The sequence below is a fragment of the Heterocephalus glaber genome, unplaced genomic scaffold, assembly GCF_053883595.1.
Source record: "Heterocephalus glaber isolate CG9 unplaced genomic scaffold, H.glaber_assembly_v1.0 deba00001442, whole genome shotgun sequence".
NCBI classification, from domain to species: Eukaryota; Metazoa; Chordata; class Mammalia; order Rodentia; family Bathyergidae; genus Heterocephalus; species Heterocephalus glaber.
This window is the reverse complement of record NW_028258296.1, coordinates 46,040,929-46,063,273: the sequence shown is the minus strand read 5'-3', so window position 1 is coordinate 46,063,273 and position 22,345 is coordinate 46,040,929. Positions and strand designations below refer to the sequence as shown.

At 41.0% G+C, this 22,345-nt stretch overlaps 2 protein-coding genes across 3 annotated transcripts in view; one reads left to right on the top strand and one right to left on the bottom strand.

Annotated features, from left to right (window-relative positions):
- Window positions 1-1,846: 1,846 nt before the first annotated feature.
- Tmigd3 (transmembrane and immunoglobulin domain containing 3) lies at window positions 1,847-13,642 on the top strand. The gene is given in 7 exon segments (XM_087213272.1): window positions 1,847-2,949; window positions 4,399-4,541; window positions 5,042-5,151; window positions 6,623-6,970; window positions 10,863-10,929; window positions 11,701-11,783; window positions 11,786-13,642. Coding segments are annotated over 6 exon segments (765 nt in total). The 5' UTR covers window positions 1,847-2,949; window positions 4,399-4,470; the 3' UTR covers window positions 11,872-13,642.
- The window catches only part of CUNH1orf162 (chromosome unknown C1orf162 homolog), a 35,035-nt gene continuing 19,626 nt past the window's right edge, over window positions 6,937-22,345 (bottom strand). The window contains exons 7-8 of one of the 2 annotated variants that reach the window (XR_015452038.1): window positions 10,033-10,189; window positions 6,937-9,255 (exon numbers count right to left, since the gene is read on the bottom strand). The gene's annotated coding sequence lies outside the window, so the exon portion shown is untranslated. Of the gene's footprint in view, window positions 9,256-9,908; window positions 10,190-22,345 lie in introns of those variants that run through there. The other variant, XM_087213273.1, reaches the window with a different exon arrangement.

Below are 22,345 nucleotides of genomic sequence, written 5' to 3'. Positions count from 1 at the left end.
AGAAAATGGGGACAAAGGTTAGTGGTCTACTGTCACGTACTGATGGTCAGCAGACATCTTGACTCATGGTCATGACCACCTTGTGTGGACAGTCAGCACGTTAACAGATTGTCCTATAGATAGTGGGCCTGGGACACTTGTTTCTAGGGCAAACAGATGGCTGAGTAATGAGCTTAGGAATCTTTAGTTACAGATCATGTCTTTTGTCCCAGATTAAGCACATTTAATCATTAATTTGAAGGAATAAAGGAGACTGCTCCATTTTGGACAAAATGGAGTCATTCTGGTCTCACATTAGCAAAATGGAGTCTCTTTTGGTCTCACAGTTTCTGATACATCCTGACTGGAGGCTGTTGGTATGGAGATGTTGTAGGTAAGGTGTATGTGATTTGTTGAGGGTCTATATTTAGATGGTCCTCAGTCGGAAGTGGGAACAAAAATTAGAAAAACCGTCATTTATTAACCAAGTCTTGACACAAAGATTATTGTTTGGCTTCCTGATTTCTACTGGAGATAACAATCTGACTACAAATCCAACCTACCACAGGCTGGTCTACTGTTTATCATAGATTAGTGGTTGGTTTCCTGATCAGGTTGCTGAAGATTGAAAGTCAGAATTCTGTTTTTATAAATAGTCTGGCAATTGTCCCTGTGCATATTGAGTTTCTTAAGAACTAACTGCATATTTTCTAGAGAAACTCTGCCTTTAGATACTATAGAGAAGGATGGCAGGAGGAAACTTGTGCTGAACTTTGTCCCAGACACTCAGATGACATGGTGTATGTCTCATTGTAAACTCTGAAGTACAGCAGTTTCACAGCATTATTATAACTGAACAAACAAGCAATGGAAACATTTTTTTTCAGTTGTTCTTCTAAGCCACCCCTATTCACACCTCCCCAGTTTAGCATCAGATTACAGTGCTGCATGAGAATTCTTGCATTTTTTTGCATGTTTTTTAAGTGCTGCATGAGAATTCCTTTTTTTTCATTCATTAAATTTATTGGTACATTTTTGCTGCTATCAAGAAATCAATCAATAACAAATGCTGGCGGGGCTGTGGGGAAAGAGGAACCCTGCTCCACTGCTGGTGGGAGTGTAGACTGGTGCAACCACTGTGGAAATCAGTGTGGAGATTTCTCAAAAAACTAGGACTGGAAGTCCCATTTGACCCCGCTATTCCCCTGCTGGGTATCTTTCCCAAAGAATTAAAAGAATCATACCACAGTGATATATGTGCACCCATGTTCATAGCAGCACAGTTTGTAATAGCTAAAGCTTGGAAACAGCCCAATTGTTCATCAACTGGTGAATGGATAAAGATGTGGTTTTTTTTTTTTTTAAGTAAAATGGAGTACAGTGGCTTTAATAGCTGTGTAAATGTGGGCTACTTAAACTTCTGAGCCTCAGTTTTATTTGTAGAATGAGACTAATGGGACTCTTGTAAAAGTTGTTTTTGTTTTTTGCTTTTTTATGGAACTTTCAAACATAGGAAGTAAAGTGACAGGACAAGGAGCCCTCATATATCTATTATCCTGCTTTAATAATTATTAATTTATGGTCAAGCTTGTTTCATTTATGCCCCCTCCCCCACTTGCTCTACCCTGGTTATCTTGAGATTCTGGACCTTAAGTGATTTCATCTATAAACATTTTGGTTGTATTTATAAATAATATTTTAAACATTATTATTTGGTTTATTCTTAGTACCCTTATTTACATATCTAAGTAGAATGAAAATTAATTCTACCCTTAAGAGGGAGCAATGTAAATAATATTACCAAGTAATACTAAGGATGCTAGTAGATATATCATTCATTCTCTGTAACACTGACCCTCCCACATCCAGTAGAGGGTTGCTTTTCCATGTTTTGGGCATTTTGCTAATGCCTATCTGTGAATAGTCCATTTCTGGTTCTGATGGTATTGTGAGACCTAACTAACTCCATTTTAAAGTTTGACTCCATCTTAAATATAAGACAGTAAAATGGCCTTGACATAAATTACACTTCACTGAAGTCAACTATTCCCCTAGTCTCCTTTGTGCCCATAAACTAATGATAAAATGTCCTTGCTGTGGGACAACAGATAAAAAAAGAGACACAGCTCCTAACTCAATCCTCTGTCTGCCCAGAAAACAGATGCTCCTGGGCCCATTATCTATAGAACATTCTGTCAATGTGCTGATTGTTCCTTTTTCCCATAAACTCTACATGTAGCCACCCCTCAACCCCCCATGCTTGCTAAATATCAACCAATCATGTAACTGCTAAATGGAACATCCCCAAACCTTGCGGTAGCCACAATAAAAACCCTGCTGATTTGGAATTCAGGGCTCTCAATCCTGATCCGCTGCGTCGGTGACGGTTGAGTGCCCCGGCTCGAGCTTGAATAAACGACCCTCATGTGTTTACTTCGGAAACGGCTCCTTGGTGGTCTTCGGGGACTTTGTGATCTGGGCACAACAGTATCTTCTTTGGCCTTGTGGTGCCATCTCTAAGCAATGCTGAGTGTTTGTTTTGCATGCAGCATTGACAAAGATAAGAACTGCTTCTAACAAAAAAAAATATGTTAAGACAATAATCCTTTAACAACTCCGGGGTTTCTATAGGTCAAGAATTCAGGGGCTTCCTGGTTTAATGCTCATGGTCTCGCGTGAGGTTACCAGGTTTGCAGACATCTGAAGGCTTGATTGTGGCCAGAAGATCAACTCCAGACTCTCACATGTCTGGAAAGTTTATATTGGCAAGTTGGTGCCTTCCCACTGCGCCTCTCCATAGTCTGTTTCAGAGTCCTCACAACATGGTGGCTGACTTTTCCAAGAGGAAGAAGTACAAGAGATGAAGGAGGTCACCTTTTATGACCTAACCTCTGAAGAGACACACCATCATTTCTGCCATATTTTGTTGACCACACAGGCCAGCTCTGATTCAGCTTCAGAGAGGACTAAGTAAGGCATATACAATAGCAGCCATCTTGAAGGCTGGCTCTTACAATACCAATACCACATCTAAAACCCCTCTTCCCCCTTTTCCTTTTTCTCTCCTCCTCCTCCTCCTCCTTTTTATTTTCCACTACTTAAGATTGAACCCAAAGCCTTTGTATTCAGCTACATTTTTCATTTTAGTCAGGTTTGCACTAATTTGCTAAAGTGCCTACACTGGCCTCAAAATTATGATCCTCCTGCATCAGCTTCCCAGAGTGCTGGGATTATAGGTGTGTGCCATTGTACCTGCCTGACAATTATTTTTCAGTATTATCAATTATCTGATCATTGTTCAAATGTTCTGAATTGTTTCCTTTGATTAGTGTCTGGTTAGTCAATTTGTCATTATATTATCTCTCTTAAGTCACTTTAAATCTTTAAATTCTTCTTTCCTTTCTTCTTCTCTTTTTTTCCATGGAATTTATTTGTGAACCCCTACGGGTTTTCGATGAGTAAATGAAATAGTGTATGTATCTTAGCTACTTTTCTCATTGCTGAGACAAAATACCCAACCTCCAAAGTTAAAGGAGGAAAGGTTTATTTAGCTCACAGTTTGTAGAGGTTTCAGGTCCTAGTTGGCTGACTCTGAGGCAGGGTGGCCTGGCAGAGGGGCATCGCAGAGAAGAAACTCTTCATGGAAGAGCAGGGCGGCCAGAAGGCAGCAAAGCAGCGAAGCAGTGAAGCAGCTTCTTTCTGCCCCTTTATACTCCATCTAGGCTACCCACCTTTTTGGTGGTGCCACCCACACCCACAGTGGGGCACCCTTAATCCCAACATCATGCCCTAATCCAGCCACCTTTGAAAATCCCCACCTATGACCACATGAGGATTTGGGGGGACATCTAGATTCAAGCCATAGCAGCATGTACAGGATGCAAACTTGCTGCTGGTCCATGTGGTGAATTTATGTGAGCTGAGGAAGCCTTACCTTTCTCAAGAGAGGATCAGACTATGTGAGATGGCACACACCTGTAATCTTGGCACTTGGGAGGCTGAGACAGGAGGATCACCATAAATTCAAGGCCAGCCTGGATGATGACATAGCAAGACCCTGTTGAGAGAGAGAGGGAGAGAGAGAGGAGAGAGGATAATATTGTACACTCTAGAAAACCATCCATATCTGGCCCTTGATAGAAGTGCTAGCTCTGGGTTGTGATAAGTGGCACCCAGTTTAAATTTTAAAAATTAAAGTGATTCAATAATTCAAACTTAGGGCTGGGGATTTAGCTCAGTGGCACTGCGCCTGTCTCACAAGCACAAGGTCCTGAGTTAGAGCCCCAGTACTGCAAAAAAAAAAAAAATCAAAATTTTAATAATAATGGTGAGAGCATGAGTCCTATTAGGAATCAGAAGCTGCTGCCACCACTGCTGCCACATGGATAGATGTCCTTAACTTGTCCAAACTCTACCCAGGAAAGCTTTCAAGAAGTCTGGACTCTGCAGCCCTGGCTGGTGACACCCAAGCTCCTTCACTTGGACTGGCTCATGTGCTCCAGATTCCAGGCACATATGCCACTGAAAGCTAGCAGGCACCACCACCCCACCACACTCCCAAGGTGAGTCAGCAGCATCCACTTGGGAGTGAGGTTGCTTAGTATATTTGTTGGAATTCCTCCTACCTAAATAAGAATTGGACTGCCAGGAGTAGTGGAGACATGAGAAAACTGACCTCCAGTAATACTAAGGCCTCTTAGGTAAGAGTGCACTGTTGCACAATGAATGTATGTCAGTGATGATGATGATGATGATGGTGACGTGTGTGTGTTTTGCTGAGTGTCTACAAAGCCTTGTGTGCCAGAAAGGGTTTCTCTGGAAGGGGGCAGTCTACACTGTTGAGATGATCTGCTGGAATCCCCATAAATCAGTAGCCCCATAAATAAATTTATGTTCATGAAGGACATCCTTCTGATGAGGTACCATTGTGCAATGTGCAACCTGGATAGCTGTACACTATGGAACTGCTTGGTATTATTATCATTTGTTCCCTATTTGCACTGTTCTCTCCAAACAGAATAAAGCTATCTTCAGCTCAAACATATCTGTTTCTATCACACAGATCCAGGATTCCTGTGGTCCCTGGATTTAAAAAAAAATCATTACAGGTGAAGGCTTACTTCCTTCCAGTCATGAGGCTCTTCATTCTGCTCTCTCTGGTTCTCTTCTCAGGTAAGATGTAGAGAAAGATCTTCTCTGCCCTTCAAGCCATGGCCTTCCCAGACACCTGACATTTTCTTTTCCTCTCCTACCTGGAACACCTGCTTATTAGCTCCAACCTTCTAAGCAGTTGGATGGGAAAATAGAAGGAGGTCCCCGTGAAATCTTATTCTCACCTTTATAAGAGGCTTGTGAGAAACTTGAAACCCTTGGGTAAAATGAGGGCTCTGTATTTTCTCTTTAAGTTTACCCAAATTTCCCTTCCTCTTTCCTTTCTTTCCTTGAGTATGTTTGTGCAGATATGTGAATACACTACTTTCCCTTTTTTGCCCATGCCCAACACCAAAGATGAGATTGAAAGACCAGCCTTGCCCAAGCTCTGTCACCCATCGGCTCTGTCACCCTTGGTTACTGCTCCTCTCTCCCAGTCACATCTGTGCCTGTACCCTGAGGATAACAATTCTTTCTTGTGGAGTTGTGAGATGGACAATTACATGTAGGATGTGAGCCTCCTTTATGGGATGGCTCCTTCATTGGAGGCAGCATTTAGGGGGTTACCTGGGCGAGGATGTTGGGCAACAGCAGTGATGGGTTCAGTCTCCAGATTGAGAAGGGGTCTGCTGTCTTATCTCTTCTTCTTGGCCATTTCCCCAGCATAGTCAAGCAGGACATAGTGTGCAAGACTTCCTCACTATGCAGTATCCAGACATGACAGAGGCATGTACGTATGCTGGGCTCTTGTGGAAGAAATACCAAGTTCTTAGCTCCTGAAGACAGAACTGGAATCTTTTTGCCTTCAGCCCTATGCAGCCAGCAGAAACATCCAAACCTTTCTCTTTCTTTTTCACTTTCTTTTTGAGCTGTGGACTGGGAGAAGGGAAAAGCGTTTCTAAAGCAGTAAGCCTCAGGCTTTTCAAGCCTCCATGTCAAGCACTGATGAGAGTCTCCTATATTTCACACACCCTCAAGCCAGGGAGAAAGACTTCCCCAGAGATGCTGTGGTTTTCTAATGCTGCTACAACAAAATATCAGTCTGAGTAGCTTAAATAATGGAAATTTACTTCTTCCGTAGTTGTAGAGGTTAAAAGACCAACATCAAAGTGTTTGCAAGTTTGGCTCATTCTGAGATCTTTTTTTGGCTTGCAGATGGCTGCCTTCTTGCTGTGTCCTCACACAATCATCCTTCTGTCCATGTTGCCTATATTTTAATCTTTTTTTTAAAAAAAATAAGGTCACCAGTCATATTGGATTAAGGACCACTCCAGTGGTCTAATTTTATTACCTCTTTAAGAGATTTGTGTCCAAATATAGTTACATTCTGAGGTATTTGGGGTTAAGAATTTAACATGAATTTTTTGGAGGACACAGTTCAGCTCATAACAGCTGCTAACTCCAAAACAGCAAAAAACAACCTCCAATTCTGTCAGGAGGACAGGAACTATAGTTTGTTTGAAAGAATAATTGTGTGTGTATGTTTTCACAGATGCCATGGTCATGGACAAAAAGGTCAAGGAAAGCTTTGTGCTGGATACAGCTTCTGCCACCTGCAGCTATGATGCCCATTATAAGAATCATACCAAGTATTGGTGCCGGGGTTATTTCCGGAACTACTGCAACATCACTGCCTTCACTCCCAACGGCACTGACCGTGTAGTCTTGAGGGACACAGGACACCGACTCCTTGTCATTGTTTCCTGCCTGACCAAGGAAGATTCAGGCTGGTACTGGTGTGGCATTCAGTGGAACTTTGCCAGAGATGACATGGATTTTACAGAGTTGATTGTTACTGACCACAGAGAAGCCCTGGCCAATGGTTTTTGGCCTGAGAAAGGTAAAGAGATTGTCAGGGATCCATTTGGGTAACCCATGGTAGTGGGTGCTTGTCAGGGTCATAAAAATTCACTGAAGCCAAATGAGCACTATATTAGTAACTTTTCCATAATACAGACAAAAATATCTGACACTCACACTTAAGGAAGGATAGCTTTATTTTGGCTCATGGTTTCAGAGGACACAGTCCACAGTTGGCTAGCTCCATGGCAGAAATAACATGGTGGAAAAGCATGATGGAGTAAATCTGCTCAGTTCATAGTGGTTAGGAAACAGCAGAAGAACAGCTTCAGAGAGGAAGGGGCAAAGGACCAGATATAGTACCTGAAAGCATGCCTCCATGATTCAGCCAGACATATTCAGAATGCACTTTACTAATCCCTTTGAGATTTACTAATCCCAAACCAATCAAATTGACACAATTAACCTTAACCACACATTCTACCCATTTTGTCAACTTGATGCCCAAACCTATCTCATTAAACCATACTCAAACCTCAAATAAATGTAACAAGTTAAAAGTCTGCCTAAAATGTTACAGCTGTCCTGTGTACAACTGAGAACACAATAATCCCTTCTCTAAAGTCTCAACAGTTCTAGCATTTTTCAAACCTTCAGGTCAAAGTCTCTTCTGGGACTCAAGGGAAATTCTTAGCTGTGAATCTCTGTGAAAACCAAAAACAAGTTACATAATCCCAAGGTACAGTGGCACATATGTTTATAATGGGAATGTTTATAAACATTTCCATTTCAAATGGTAAGAATAGGGTTATAGAAGAGAACTGGGTCAAAGCAAGACCAAAACCTAGCAGGCCAAACACTAGTTCTTTAGCTCCATAGCAGGTATCTGGGGCATATAATGACAAAATGTGAGTTCCAGAGGACTGGAAGGGACCCCACTCCTATGGCCTTGCTAGTTGCATCTCACCTTTCTTGGGCTGGTTCCACTCTCTGCTCGTGGCTTTCCTCAGCAGATGTTCCACATTCTTGGTGTCTCTGACTTCCCTGGATCTCTATTGCACCTTTGGCTTCATTTAACAGCTTCATACACTCCCTTGTCATGGGTACTTACCTGGCCTCCAAGGCCTTCCTTTGAAATCTGGGTGGAAGCCTTTTTCACCACACAACTCTTATTCTGTATGATGGTTAAACAAGCATCATATGGATGATTCCAAAGTCTACTGTCAATGGGAGCATTAGCCAGGTGCTCTTTGAGCATGGCTGCAGTACCCTTTGAATGCCTGTGCAGCTGAGCATGGTGAAATGAATCCCTGAGAAACAATTCCTTACAAGGGCATTCTTAGCAGAGGGTCCAGGGACTCTTTTCTCAATGAAAGGTGTAATGTTTGCACCCTTAAGCCCGTGATGATTGGGGTATTTCTGATTTCTGAAATGCCCTCAAGGTATTTTTATTTGTGCTCCTATACGAAGTCCTTGTTTTCTTTTTAATGGCACTAATCTCTTCAGCAACCACACTTCCTTTGGCCCCAACTTTACACATTTCATTTTGGACCAACATTTAAATTTTTCAAATTTTTCTCTTCTAGTCCTTGTCCCCAGTTCTCAAAATAAATTGGGCTAAAAGTAGCCAGCAGTACCCATGCCACAGCTTGAACGTTGAGCTGTATTGAAATTTCCTCTGCCAGAACAATTAATTCACTGCTCTTAATCTCAGCTAAATAAAATCAGGCTAAAAGTACAGCAGTACCCATGCCACAGTTTGAATGTTGAGCTAAATTGAAATTTCCTCTGCCAGACTAATTAATTCATGCCCCCTAATCTCAGCCTCTCAGAGTCTCAGGACATGGGCAAAATGTCAACTTTTTTTGCTGGAGGATAATGCAGGTGGCTGCTATTTTAATTGCCAGTGAAGTCCTTGTTTCTAACTAAAAACTTCCAGAGTCTGCCTTTACTGTCCACATTCCTATCAGCATTCTGATCTTCTGAGTTCTGACCAGAATCACCAGTCAGGCTATTTTTATAGCATTCTGGGGCTTCTCTAGCTGAATCTTCAAACCTTTTCAAACTCTTCCTACAAACCAGTTTCAAAGGTTTCTGAACCACATTATCAAGCATAGCCACAGAAACAGCCCCATTTCTGCTACCAGTTTTCTGTATTAGTCACTTTCCTGTTGCTGGAACAAAATACCTAACACTTACATTTAGAGGAAGATAGGCTTATGTTGGCTCATTTCAGAGGATCTAGTCCACAGGTGGTTGTCTCCAAGGCAGAAATGGCATGGGTGGAAGGGCATGGTAGAGAAAAACTGCTCAATTCATGATGGCCTGGAAACAGAGCAGGGAAATAGTGGTGGAGAAGAAGGGACAAGGGACCAGATATAGTATCCAAGATCCTGCCTCAATGATCCAGCCAGACACACTCAGAAAAGTGCTTTACAAATCCCCTATGTTATTCCCAAGCTAATCAAGTTGACACAATGAAGCTTAAACAGCACAAGCACCAACTCAGCCTTCCTCCAGGTTCTTTGGGGCTACTGGTCTCATACTCCCTCCAAGGTGGAGTGGATATTGATGATGCTGACTGGGGATTACCTGGGACTTTGCAGGTAAAGAGGGGTGTTTGGGCTTTGGGGCACTCTTGGGACTTTCCTTTCCTCACCACCATTTGTTCATTGGCATTGGAAGATGCCAGTGATATTTGACTTTGGAAAAGGCTTTATATTATGAAATCTCAAACCTGCAGGTCTAGAATCTTTTTTTTTAATGATTCTCCATTTTTAAATTTAATTTAATTTTTTGGTACCAGGAATCGAACTCAGGACCCTGTGCTTGCAAGGCAGGCAGCGAAACCACTGAGCTAAATCCTCCAGGTCCAGAATCTTGAAGATTAGGTTCTTGAAATTGACCAAGGCTACAAAAAATGACTCAAGATACTTATCAACATAAATAATTTAATAATTTACATGGACAAATATTGTGGTCAAATTGGCCAGCATCAACTTTTACTTGTAGGAATGCACTCAACACCAGAAGACCACAGTGGGTTTTGGGGCACTGGAACCCATAGAATGAAGGCAACATGTGTCAATTACAACTTCCTACCAGAGATAAGACATGCATCTCCAGATGTTCATAAGTTCCTTCTGCTGAATGTTGGAAACCTCCTTTTATGCCAGAAAGCCTGTCTTTCAGGCCAAGAGTTTATGGAAGGCACCACCTTTCTCTGTTCTTCTCTTGCAGCTTTTCATTGTTTCCATTTCTAGAAAGGATATGTTTTACTGTCACAATCTGGAGCACAATGCCAATAGGAAAGCAAACCACAAGGACTCAAGGGGGAGCTATGGGAAGCCTCTGTCCCACTTACCCCACTCCCTGTGCTAGGGGGAGAGTCTTATTCACATCTGACCAGCTGGTAATTGATTCAGTGTGTAACATCATGCATACTGTGATGTTTCCACTTTGTATGTTTCTGTTTTTTATAGTCTGCCTGAATTTTTGGCTCAGGATAAGAGCAATCCCACCTAAACTCCTTGACTGAAACTTGTGCTCCTTGGTTTAAATGAAACACACATCTTTCCCAAGTCTTATCAAAGGAGACAATACAGGAAGCCATTGGGTGTAAATGGTTGTCAGAAGCACAGTGTAGCAGTCTTGTCATCTATGATACATTCATAGATACATTCATAGGACTAACCATCTGGTGTATGAGTCATTCCTTCCTATGGGAATGGCCCACAGCCTGAGACTCTTCACTATGGCCTACTTCTAGTCTGTATGGGTCTTTGTGCAAATTTGGAAAAGAGGGCCCTTCCTACAGGTGAATGGAACCCAGTGGCCTCAGGCTCCCAGGGTGCATGGCTTGGCAAGGCAGTAGGAAGGCAAAGGAGGGAGCAGATGTGGGCCTTACTCTCAACAAATCCTTTCTGATGCAGATTCATCAGTCAACAAGAACGTAAGCTACAGGGCTTCCAAAGTCTTCCAAATGGTGGATTGTGCCAGGTCAGTATAATCATAGAAGACAGATCAGTCTGGGAGGGGAGGGTTAGAAGAATGGTGAGTGGGGCCTCAACAATACAACACTATGATTAATTTCATCTGTTGTCAGCTGCCTGTTATTTTTTCACCGGAACTACATATCTTTATTGTGACTATCTGGTATCTTTCAAAAGAATACAGTTTAGGACTTTGTTTCCAAGTAGCAGAAATAGCCTTTAGCTACTTTAATTAAAAGGGAGCATTTATTATAAGGAGAGAGAAATGCTCAAATACACAGGTAGGGATCTTGCCATCTCAGAAATCACCAGGAGCATTATTAGGACTTTATATCCTTTTCTTTTTTTAAAAAAAAAATCTTTTCTAATCTTCTACTTTCTCTATTATATGTGTTTGTTTCCTTCTGTCTGCCCTTCCCTTTTATAGTTTTCTTTTTATTTTTTCTTCTATTCCTCTCTCTCTCTCTCTCTCTCTCTCTTCTCACTCTCCCCAAAGAACATTCATATTTCCTGAGTTTATTTGTTCTCTATTCAAAGGACTGGCCAGTCAGACTGTACTTTCCTATTCCCATCCTCTGAGGAAAAGGCTCATTGATGGGAGGTTCATTGACACTCAGGACAGGGTCACTGTAAAAGAATACAGTGGTTAGGAGCTAATGCAACCTGCTTTTGAGTAGTGGTGTGCAGATCTCAGAGCAGGAGATCTGGAGTAGAGGACCAAAAGGCAGTCAAGTCAGTTCCTTTCAAGGAATATGACATCAATTATCCCTCCTTCCAGGATGTCCATTCTGATCATTTGCATACTGATGACTGGTTTGGGGATCATCTTTACAAACATTCATTTGTCCAGAAGAAGGCGAAGTCAAGGAATAGAAGGGGTAAGTGGCTGTTTGTGGGGAGGGGTAGTCAGGAATTAGAGAATATGAAAGAGGTCAAGGAACAGCTTTAAAATAAGCAAATCTGACTCTCCTCTTATTGTCTGGTAATGTGGAGAAGGCAGCCAGCCCATGGCTAGAAATCATACCCACTTCATGGTGACAAAGGCATCATGAGGGGACAGAGAGCACTGTCCCCTTCTGAAGTAGAGGTATGTGCAGACAGGGAGGAGGGGAGACCAGAGCCAACAACACGACAGGTTCCATGCAAACTTTGGGAGGCAGTCTTAGTCCTTGATGGAAACTTTTATTTACTATGAGGGACTGGGGCCAAAGAGTTTCTGTGATGCCTGGGTAAGCAGGCATATTGAGCTCTCCTTGAGGTGGGCAGAGTGGGAGAAGACAGAGCCAAGGGTCTCTGCCCTAATCTTGAGGCAGGAAAGAGGCCCTTCAGCTTTGTGCCTCCTTTTCCCCTTGAACGGATATAGGTAAAGGCCTAGTGAGAAGACTCCAAACCATTCACATTTTTCCTGTGATCCCCATAGCCTTGGTACATTTCCTCCTTGATTCTTCCATCCTGAGCCCTGTACCCCACAGCAACTTGATCTTCAGCTCTCCCCCTTCCTAAAAAGGCTTGTATACCTTTCCTTTTGAGGCAGCATCAGAGACGTGAGGGCCAGTCTTACCATCTGGAAAATCCTCCATGCCACCATGTGGCAGCTCTGCTGAGCTCTGAAGTGTACACACAGCAGTAACAAGATCAGACACAAGGGCCACTGTTTGGTCACTAGTTGTTTTTTTTCTTTTCTTTTTGTGCTCAGAGACCACAGAATCATGTTAGGCAATGAAGAGACTGCAGGCATAATTACAAAATAGATTCCAATCTCTTCTGGGTATAGAAATGTAGATAAACAAAATTTTGGAGGCGGGGAGAACACCTTAGAAATACCTATTAGTGAAACACAAAGGTTCACAGCTTGAAGCTAAAATGCAAAACTGAGGCTGTTTAATAGGATGAGATCCCAGTTGTTGATTCTTTGTGCTAGTTCCTGTGCTACTGAGGTTTTGTTCATTAAGTCTTTTCCTTTGCCAATGTCTTCAAGAGTTCTACGTCACTTATCTTCCAGAAAGTTTAGTGTTTCTGTTTTAGTATTTAAATCTTTAATCCACTTTGATCTTAGTTTAGTGCATGGTGATAGGTATGGGCCTAGTTTTAATCTTTGGCAGGTTAAAATCCAGTTTTTCCAACACCATTTACTAAATAGGCTATCTTTCCTTCAGTGAAGGTGGTTGGCTCCTTTGTCAAAGATGAGGTGGCTGAGTATGTCTGGAATTGTTTTTGTATCTTCTAATCTATTTCACTGACCCTCAGGTCTGTTTCTTTGCCAGTACCATGCTGTTTTTATCACAATGGCTTTGTAGTATAGTTTCAAGTTGCGGATTGTGATACCCCCTGCCATGTCTCTGTTGCCTAGAATTGCTTTTGCTATTCTAGGTCTCTTCTGGTTCCAAATGAAATTTTGGATTGTTTTCTCTAGTTCTGTGGAATATATTGTTGGAATTTCAATTGGCATTGCATTAAATCTATATAGCAGCTTTGGAAGTATGGCCATTTTCACTATATTGGTTTTTCCTACCCAGGAGCAAGGGATGTCTTTCCATGTTCTTATATCCTCTTCAATCTCTGTTTTTCAGAGTGCTGTAGTTTTCAGCATAGAGGTCTTTTGCTTCCTTTGTTAGATTAATTCCCAGATATTTCATTTTTTTGGATGCTATTGTGAAAGGAATTGTTTCCCTCATTTCTCTCTCAGTGAGTCTGTTATTTGTGTACAAGAAAGCTATTGTTTTTTGAGTGTTGACCTTGTTTCCAGCTACTCTACCGAATCTGTCAATTAAGTCTAGAAGTCTTTTGGTGGAGTTTTTTGGGTCTTCTATGTAAAGTATCATATCATGAGCAAATAATGACTGTTTAACTTCTTCCTTTCCTATCTTTATTCCTTTTATTTCTTTCTCTTTTCTAATTGCTGTGGCTAATATTTCCAGAACTATATTGAACAGGAGTGGAGATAGTGGACATTCTTGTCTTGTTTTCTGATTTTAGCATGAAAGATTTCAGTTTTTGACCATTTAGTATGATGTTGGCTGTTGGTTTTTCATAGATAGCCTTAATCAGGTTGAGATAGAGACTTTCTATTCCAGTTTTCTGTAGGGTTTTATCATGAATGGGTGCTGGATTTTTTAAAATGCTTTTTCTGCATTGATTGAGCTGATCATATGGTTTTTGTCCTTGGCTCTGCTAATATAGTGTATTACATTTATTGATTTACATATGTTGAACCATTCTTGCATCCTTAGGATAAATCCGACTTGGTCAGTGTGTGTGATCTTCTTGATGACCCTCTGTATTCTGTTTGCCAGTGTCTTGTTGAGGATTTTTGCATCTATGTTCATTAAGCAGATTGGCCTGTAGTTCTCTTTTTGAATTGAGTCTTTCCCTGGTTTTGGAATCAAAGTAACACTTGCTTCCAGGAAGAATTTGGAAGCCTTCTTTCCCTTTCAATTTCCTTGATGAGTTTAAAGAGTAATGTTGATAGTTCTTCTCTAAATGTCTTGTAGAATTCTTCAATGAAGCCATTAGGACCTGGGCTTTTCTTTGTTGGTAAATTTTTAATTACGTTTTCAATTTCACTCATTGTAATTGGTGTGTTTAGAATTTTTGTATCTTCTTCATTTAACTTTGGCAATTCATATGCATCTAGGAATCTGTCCATTTCTTCTGTGTTTTCCATTTTATTAGAGTACAGGTTCTTGAAGTAGGTACTGATGATCCTCGGATTTCTGCTGGATCTGTTGTCACTTCACCTTTTTCATTCTTAATTGCATGGATTTGAGACTTTTCCTTCCTTTTTTTGATAAGGTTGGCTAAAGGTTTATCAATTTTATTTATTCTTTTGAAAAATCAACACTTTGCTTAATTTATTTTTTGTATCATTCTCTTAGTCTCCATGGCATTGATTTCCACTCTGATCTTTATAATTTCCTCTCTTGTAAGAACTTTGGGTCTGTCATGCTCTTCTTTTTCTAGGAGCTTGAGGTTCAGCATTAGGTTATTTGAGCTCTCTCTGTTTTCCTAATATGGGCATTCACTGCTATGAATTTCCCTGCTCTAACTGCTTTCATTCTGTCCCATAGATTCCTATATGTTGTACTGGCATTATCATTTACTTGTAGAAACTAATTTCTTCTTTAATTTCCTCTGTGACCCATTGGTTGTTCAGGAGGGTGTTATTCAATTTCCATGTGTTTTTGGGGGTTTTGCAGGTTCTTATGTTATTGATCTCCAGTTTTATTGCACTATGGTCTGATAATATCCAGGGGGTAACTTCAATTCTTTTACTTTTACTTAAACATGTCCTATGAGCTAGTATGTGGTCTATTTTGGAGAATGACCTGTGTGTGGCCAAAAGGATTTGTATTCTGATTTTGTGGGGTGGAACACTCTGTAAACATCTATTAAGTCCATTTGTTCAAAAGCTTGGTTCGGTTCTAGAATTTTCTTGTTGATTTTTTGTCTAGATGATCTATTTGTGATAGTGGGGTACTGAGGTCCCCCACTGCAATTGTATTAGTGCTTATTTGGTTTTTCATGTCCATCAATATTTGTTTTGTATAGCTGAGGGCATTCGTATTTGGTGCATATATATTTATGGTTGTCATCTCTTCCTCTGGGATTGTTCCCTTGACAAGGATGTAGGGACCATCTTTGTCTCCCTTAATTCATTTTGGTTTGAAATCTACTTTGGCTGCAAATAAAATTGCTACCCCTGCTTTTTTCTGGGTTCCTGTGGCATGGAGAACTGTTTTTCATCCTTTTACTTTCAGAGTATGAATTTCTTTTTGAGTTAGGTGTGTTTCTTGTATACAGCATATTGTTGGATTTTGTTTCTTAATCCATTCTGCCAGTCTGTTTCTTTTGATTGGCGAATTGAGGCCATTAACATTGATGGTTATAATTGATAGATATTGACTCATCCTTGTCATGATGTTCTACTGTTGTTGGCTCCTTTATTTTTTATTTTCCCCCCTTTCCCTTTAGTTTTTTGCCTTGCCTGGTGGCTTTAGTCTGTTGGGCCTCAAGGAGTTGTGATCTTCATTGTCTTTTTCTTTTTTTGGTACCGGGGATCAAACTCGGGTCCTTGCACTTGCGCAGCAGGTGGGGAAACCACTGAGCTAAATCCCTGGCCTTCATCGTCTTTTTCTAGGATATTGTTTAGAATTGTTTGGAGTGCTGGTTTGGTTTTCATGAAATTTCTCAGGTGTTCTTTCTTGTGGAAGTATTTAATTTCCCCGTTGATTTTGAAAGATAATTTTTCAGGATACAACAATCTAGGTTAGAAATTATTTTCTTTTAATGGTTGAAATACTTTACTCCAGGCTCTCCTTGACTTTAAGGTTTGTGTTAAGAAGTCGCTTTCCTTTGTAGGTGATTTGTTTCTTCTTTCTAACTGCCTGTAGGATTTTGTTCTTCTGTTGGGTTTCTGGGATCTTGACTATTATATGTCTAGGTGTAGATTTTTTTTTATCGTGGTTAGTTGGAGTTCTATATGCCTCACTTATCTGTATGTCCAATTCTCCACCTCAGTCTGAGAAGTTTTCTATTATTACTTCAGTAAATAGTTTTGTAAATGTCGTTTTTACTTTCTCCTACTTATCTGTGGACTCCTATCAGTCTTATGCTATTCTTCTTTGCATCATCTAGCAGCTGCTGGATTGCTTTCTCGTGGTCCTTCACTATTTTGAAGAAATCTGTTTTCATCCTCACTAACCACAATCCTGCCTTCTATATCCGATATTCTATCTTCACATTCTCTCAATCTGCTGTGAATACTTTCAATGGAGTTTTTAATCTCCTGGATATCTGTTCGAATCTGTTTCATGGATTCCATTTCTTTCCTATGTTGGGGGATTATGGTTTCCATTTCTTTCTTATGCTGGGCATTTATGGCATCCAGCATGGTTCTGAGCTTATCTATTTTTTTTTTGTCTGTTTCTGTTCTAGAGCCTCTAATCATGTCTTTCACTCTGCTCACCATCTCTGTTGTTATCTGGGAGATTATTTCTGCTCTGAATTTTTCTAGACCCTCATTCATCTGTTTGGTTACTTCCTGTGCTATCAGTTCAGGGTATCTAGGTGGTTGATTATCAGACTTTTCCACCTCGTTTCGCCCAGAGCTTACCCTTGGTGGGGTGGAAGTCTGAGTTTGGGCCTTGCTTAAATGTCTTCTCATTTTTGTTTTTGGTACTGTCCTTGGTTTAATTCTTGGGTTGATACTTTGAAATTGCTTATTATAAGTATTTTTTTTGCTTGTAATTAGGACCCTTATGGAATGATTGCTTCTCAGAGGTGTCTTCCAGATATAGCTGGTCTTTAGGTTTTGAGTTTTTAATTACTCTGAGGCTATCTCATTTTCATTATACCAGAAGTACAACTGATTAGATCAATCACAACACTGTGGCCCAAGTGATACCATCAGCAACACCAGAGCATAAAGCATAGCTTAGAAAATGACAATTTATGGTAGTTATTAATCTATCACCTTTAACTGTGTGAATTAAACCAAAATCAAGGACCAGCCCAACATATGTTTAAAGTGAATAAACTCTTCAATATAGCAACTTTACCCTTTGGGATGGGGAGTTAGAAGGAGTTGGGGAGTGAGGGATAGATAGGTAGAAGGATAGGGAAAGGTTAGCAGTGAGGCCAGAGGACACATGAAGATCACGCAAACTCTAAGAAATTGTTGAAGAGAAGAGGAAAAGACAGAATGAAAGAACAAAGACGAAAATAAAACAACCTAACAGCAATAGGGAGGCTAGAAACTGTATTTACTTTCCTTTAAAACTAATGACAGAGTCGCACTGAAAACACTGAATCAGCCGAAAGGAGCTCCCCCACCGTCACCCCAAGCTCCTAGGGCAGAGAAGCTGAGCCGAGCGGGTGCCAGAAGCACCCACCCCCACCCCTCGTAGAAATGAGAAGACACATAAATAAGCCTCAAAAACAAACTTCTGCATCACCTACAGCAACCCCAAAGGGAAACGAGATAGAACAATCTGATACTCAACCACCTGGACTCTCTGAACTGGCAACAAAAGAGGATTTGGGAAAAATGAAATCAGAAATAATTACTCAGATAACAGCAAAGATTTTGCTCATGGTGCAAGACATGATTAATAAATCTAGAGAGACACAGACAAAAAAATAGAGGATCTGAGGAACATGATGGAATCCCAACATAAGAAACAAATGGAATCCATAAAACAGATGCAAACAGATTTCCAGGAGATTAAAACTAATGACTATTGGGCCGGGAATTTAGCTCAGTGGTTCTGCCACCTGCCTCACAAGCACAAGGATCCAAGTTTGATCCCCTGTACAAAAAAAACCCAAACAAACTAATGACAATCAAGAGAAGGAAAAAGAGAAGAAAATAAAAATAAAGAAGAAATCTGAATTAGGGCCAGAACAGGAACAAAAAGGGAGATGAAGTACAATGTGGGACAGTGAGAGAATGAGAGAGTGAGAGAGAGAAAGAAAAGATAAAAAGAAAAAAAGAAGAATAAAAATTTGAAAAGAGTAGAAAAAAAATTAAAATAAGAGAAAAAAATGTTGAAAATAAAAAATAAAAATGAAGGCTCTCCTTCAGGGTGTGTCTCTGCTGTCACAACAGACAACGTGGGCAGCAGTGTGCAGAAATATATCAATGAGTCTCAGCAAGCCAGTAGCAGACCCCTGAGATTCAGGCAGATTTCTGACTGCAAGTCCCAAGTTGAGCTCCCTGTCCTCCTTCAGGGTTGAACTCTGCAAGGTTCTACTGCAGGTTCCAGCTTCCCTTCCCCTGAAGATAGTTCAGGTTCTGATGGGAGGTGATGATCTCTCCAACTTACCAAGTACGGTGGTCTAGTGTGCCTTTTTTTGCAGAGATTCTCTTCACTTTTCCAGTGGGCTTCAATTTTCATCAAGGAGCCTGAGAGAGGCCCTCTTTCGGTTGTTCACTTCTGGTCTATCTTCTGGAGCTCAGGACAATGACCTTTACCACCCCCTGTGCCTCTGTAGTGTGGAACCAGGTACTGGCGCAGCCAGGAGGCCAGTGAGGGTGGAGTGGGGGGTGGGGTGCTGCTGGTACCTGGGGGAGGGGCGGGGCACGGGCTGGGCGGGGCACGGGCTGGATGGAGCCCTGATTCACATGGCTGAGGTCCTCATCCAATAAATTCTTGACCAGTGTCAAATGAACTCCCAGTCTGACTAACTTCTCCTCAAGTATCATTGGAAACGTATTTCTTGGAAAGTTCCTTAATTTTTCTCAACTTATTTCGGAATTGGTATTAATGTTACCCAAAAGAAGAGAGAGTAAATCTGGAGTTCTTAGATTCTCTTGGTGATAAAACTGTAGGTCATTTATTAATCACATCCTTTATGGGAAACTGCTGAGTGAGTAGATGCTGCTCCTGATCAATGAGAAACCAAGGGGTGACAAATGAGATGCTGATTCAAGTCAGAAACACAAATCAAGACCAAGATTTCATAGCCATGGGTGTGTGTGAAGTTATTTTGTTATAAGTGCCAGAATTACCAGTATTCTAAACTCACCTGCACATCATACCCTCTCTTCCCATATCCTGCTCTTCCTGCTATTCCTGGGAATTCTCGGGCTTCTGGATCACTGCCTCCACAGAACTCTGCACTTCAAGGTGCCATGGTCCCTTCTAATGCAGTAATAAACCAGCTCAGTCCTCAGAATACTCAAGTCATCCTCTTGTCTGAGCAGGGTTGAGGTAGATTTGCCTTTGATATGCTTCTCCACATGCCTTGTGTGACCAGAGCCAGACTCTCACAGGAACACAGTTTCTTCAGCCTCCTCTCTGAGTTCTTTCTCCATAGATAGGGAACCCAAAGCAGACTGATAGGAAAGCCTGAGGTATGGATAGCATATCTGCATGTTTCTATATGGCTTACCTCCCTTCCAGAGTCTCAAATATCAAAAGTACTCTTTTTCCTTTCTACCAAAAAACAACCTCAACCTCCTTCCATGTGGACATGTATTAAATAGCAATCTAGTTTGGGCTCCGTTCAGATATCCTGTTATACAAGATGAGATGGCAGACATAGGACTTGCATGACAGATGAAGATATCTTCAGATGTATTGATTGACATGCTGGAAAATTATTTCCCCTAAGAAGCATTCAGTTTTTTTGTGATTCCATGATCCAGGGTTCAAGAGCATTTTTTTCTTCCCTTGCCCAGCAAAGACCTTTTGAATCTGTGGTCAGTTATTTAATTACTTATTTTACTCTTAACTAACACTGACTGCACACCAGTTCTCATGATGGGGAAACAAAATACAAGCTTTTGTTTAGAGCTCTACTGTTAAGAAAAGAAAGCTTCAAGGAAACCGAGGGAAGAGCAATTAATATTACATAAAATATTTATTGCCTTAGGACAATGTACACTTCTGCTTGTGTAGCTATGGTTATAAGATGCTGACTTTGAACTGGAAAGATGATGTAGCTTCTAGCTTCTAGGTTGTCAGAATTGTTTGATGTTGGCTCAGAGCCTGGAGCAGCCGAGTGGCATCCCTGTGTGTGCTTCCTATAGTCAGTCCATTGGTAAGGACCATTCCTGGGGCTCTGCTGCCCTCCTGGAGCTGGTTGCTCAGTTTGTGCTATGGCCTTCAGAGGACCATTTCTCTAAACAGGTCTTTCTCCTGGACCTGTTCACTCCTACAGAGAGCCTGCTCCTTTATCAAACCCTTTTTCAATGACTTCTCCTTCAAATTCAGGCCCAGAAGCTGCTACTCTATTTAAGAAGGAATATGTTTTGTCTATAACATCTCCTGACTTTGCCTTTCTGGTCTCCCTGCCACTGTTAATGTCAAGGGGCAGCTTGGCATGGAGGCAAGATACAAAGAACTTGAAGCCAGAGAACATGATCCAAATTTTTAGCTTTGCCTCTTAGTAGTAGGTAACATTTGGTGAATTATTTAATTTCCTTGAACTTTAATTTCCTTATGTGGATTTTTAAAAATGTTTAATATATTTGGTGTTTTTTTTTTCTGGTGCTGAGGATTAAACCCTAGAACTTGTTCATGCTAGGCATGTGCTCTACCACTGAGCAATACTCTAGCTTTACTGTTTTGGTTTTTTTTGTAGAAGTTTGTGGTAGATGTTTCTCTCCCTTTCTCCTGCTCCCTTCCTTATAGATAGAGCTCCATTAGGGTAATTTTCCCTTATTGACTCCCCCTGGGAAATGGAGTGTTCTGTCTGACATATGGGACTGGGAGTAGAAACAGGATGTACATACTTTTCCCTTCTTCTTCCTTTTTTAGTTTCTTGGGTGCAGCTCTCAGAGAGCAAATCATCTACTCTCTAAGTCCTTAGAGACAGGGTGAGCCACTGGACTGGGAGGAAGGAAGGGGACTTGCCCAGGTCTAGCTGTAACAATTAGGGACCTCACAGTTCTGAAGCCCACTTCTCTGCAGCTACAGTATAAGCCATGTTCTCCAATATCAACCATGTTCAAAATAAAGGTGTTATTTTCCATTCCATCTACTGAATCCTTTTTCTTATTTCTTAAATTGTTCAGGATTTAGGTTGGGAATGGGAGGATTAGGTAGGGGCCCTTGAAGATCGACAACATGATTGTAAATGAAGAACTTCAAAAGTTACAAAAAAGTTTTTTTAGGGAAACTACTGTACTTCCTTTCTACCTCTGGTCTGCAGCTCTCAGATTCTGAGTTCTCCTCCAGAACAATCACTAAGATGATCTTCATTATATTCGAAATTTCCTTAAGTATTTTGGTCTATTACTGGTCCTTTTATTCCCTTTCACTGATTATTTATTCATGTTCCATTAGCATATTGCTTTACTTTATAAAACAGGTATTCTTTTTTTTGGTACCGGGGATCAAACTTGGGTCCTTGTGCTTGTGCAGCAGGTGGCGAAACCACTGAGCTAAATCCCCGGGCCTAAAACAGGTATTCTTAGTTAGCTGTTAGGACTAGTCTCTCCATATTTTATTTATTATGAATTTATTTTTATGACTTTACTTAGATTTTTTATTATTTACATAAGAACTTTATACTAAGCTTGCCTAGAAAAGTAATCTTACTGATATTTTAAACTTGTTGTCAGTATGGTTATCCATTGAATTTTGGTTAAGTTAATGTTTAAATTAATCTTGCTTCTCATATAAGTTTGTTATGCATTGTGCTACAAGAAGGAGATAGAAACCCATATTTGGGCCACTGTTCCACCGCTCCCATCCAGAGGAAGGGGCTACCGGGCTGCCATTCCATTACTCCCAGCCCAGAGGAAGCAGCTTCTGGGCTGCCATTCCACCACTCCCAGCACAGCGGAAGTGAGCCGTATGGGTGCCAACAGCACCCCCCCACCATTGAAATGAGAAGACACATAAACAAGTCTCAAAACCAGACTTCCAGATCACCTACAGCAACCTCAAAGGGAAACGAGATGGAACACTCTGATA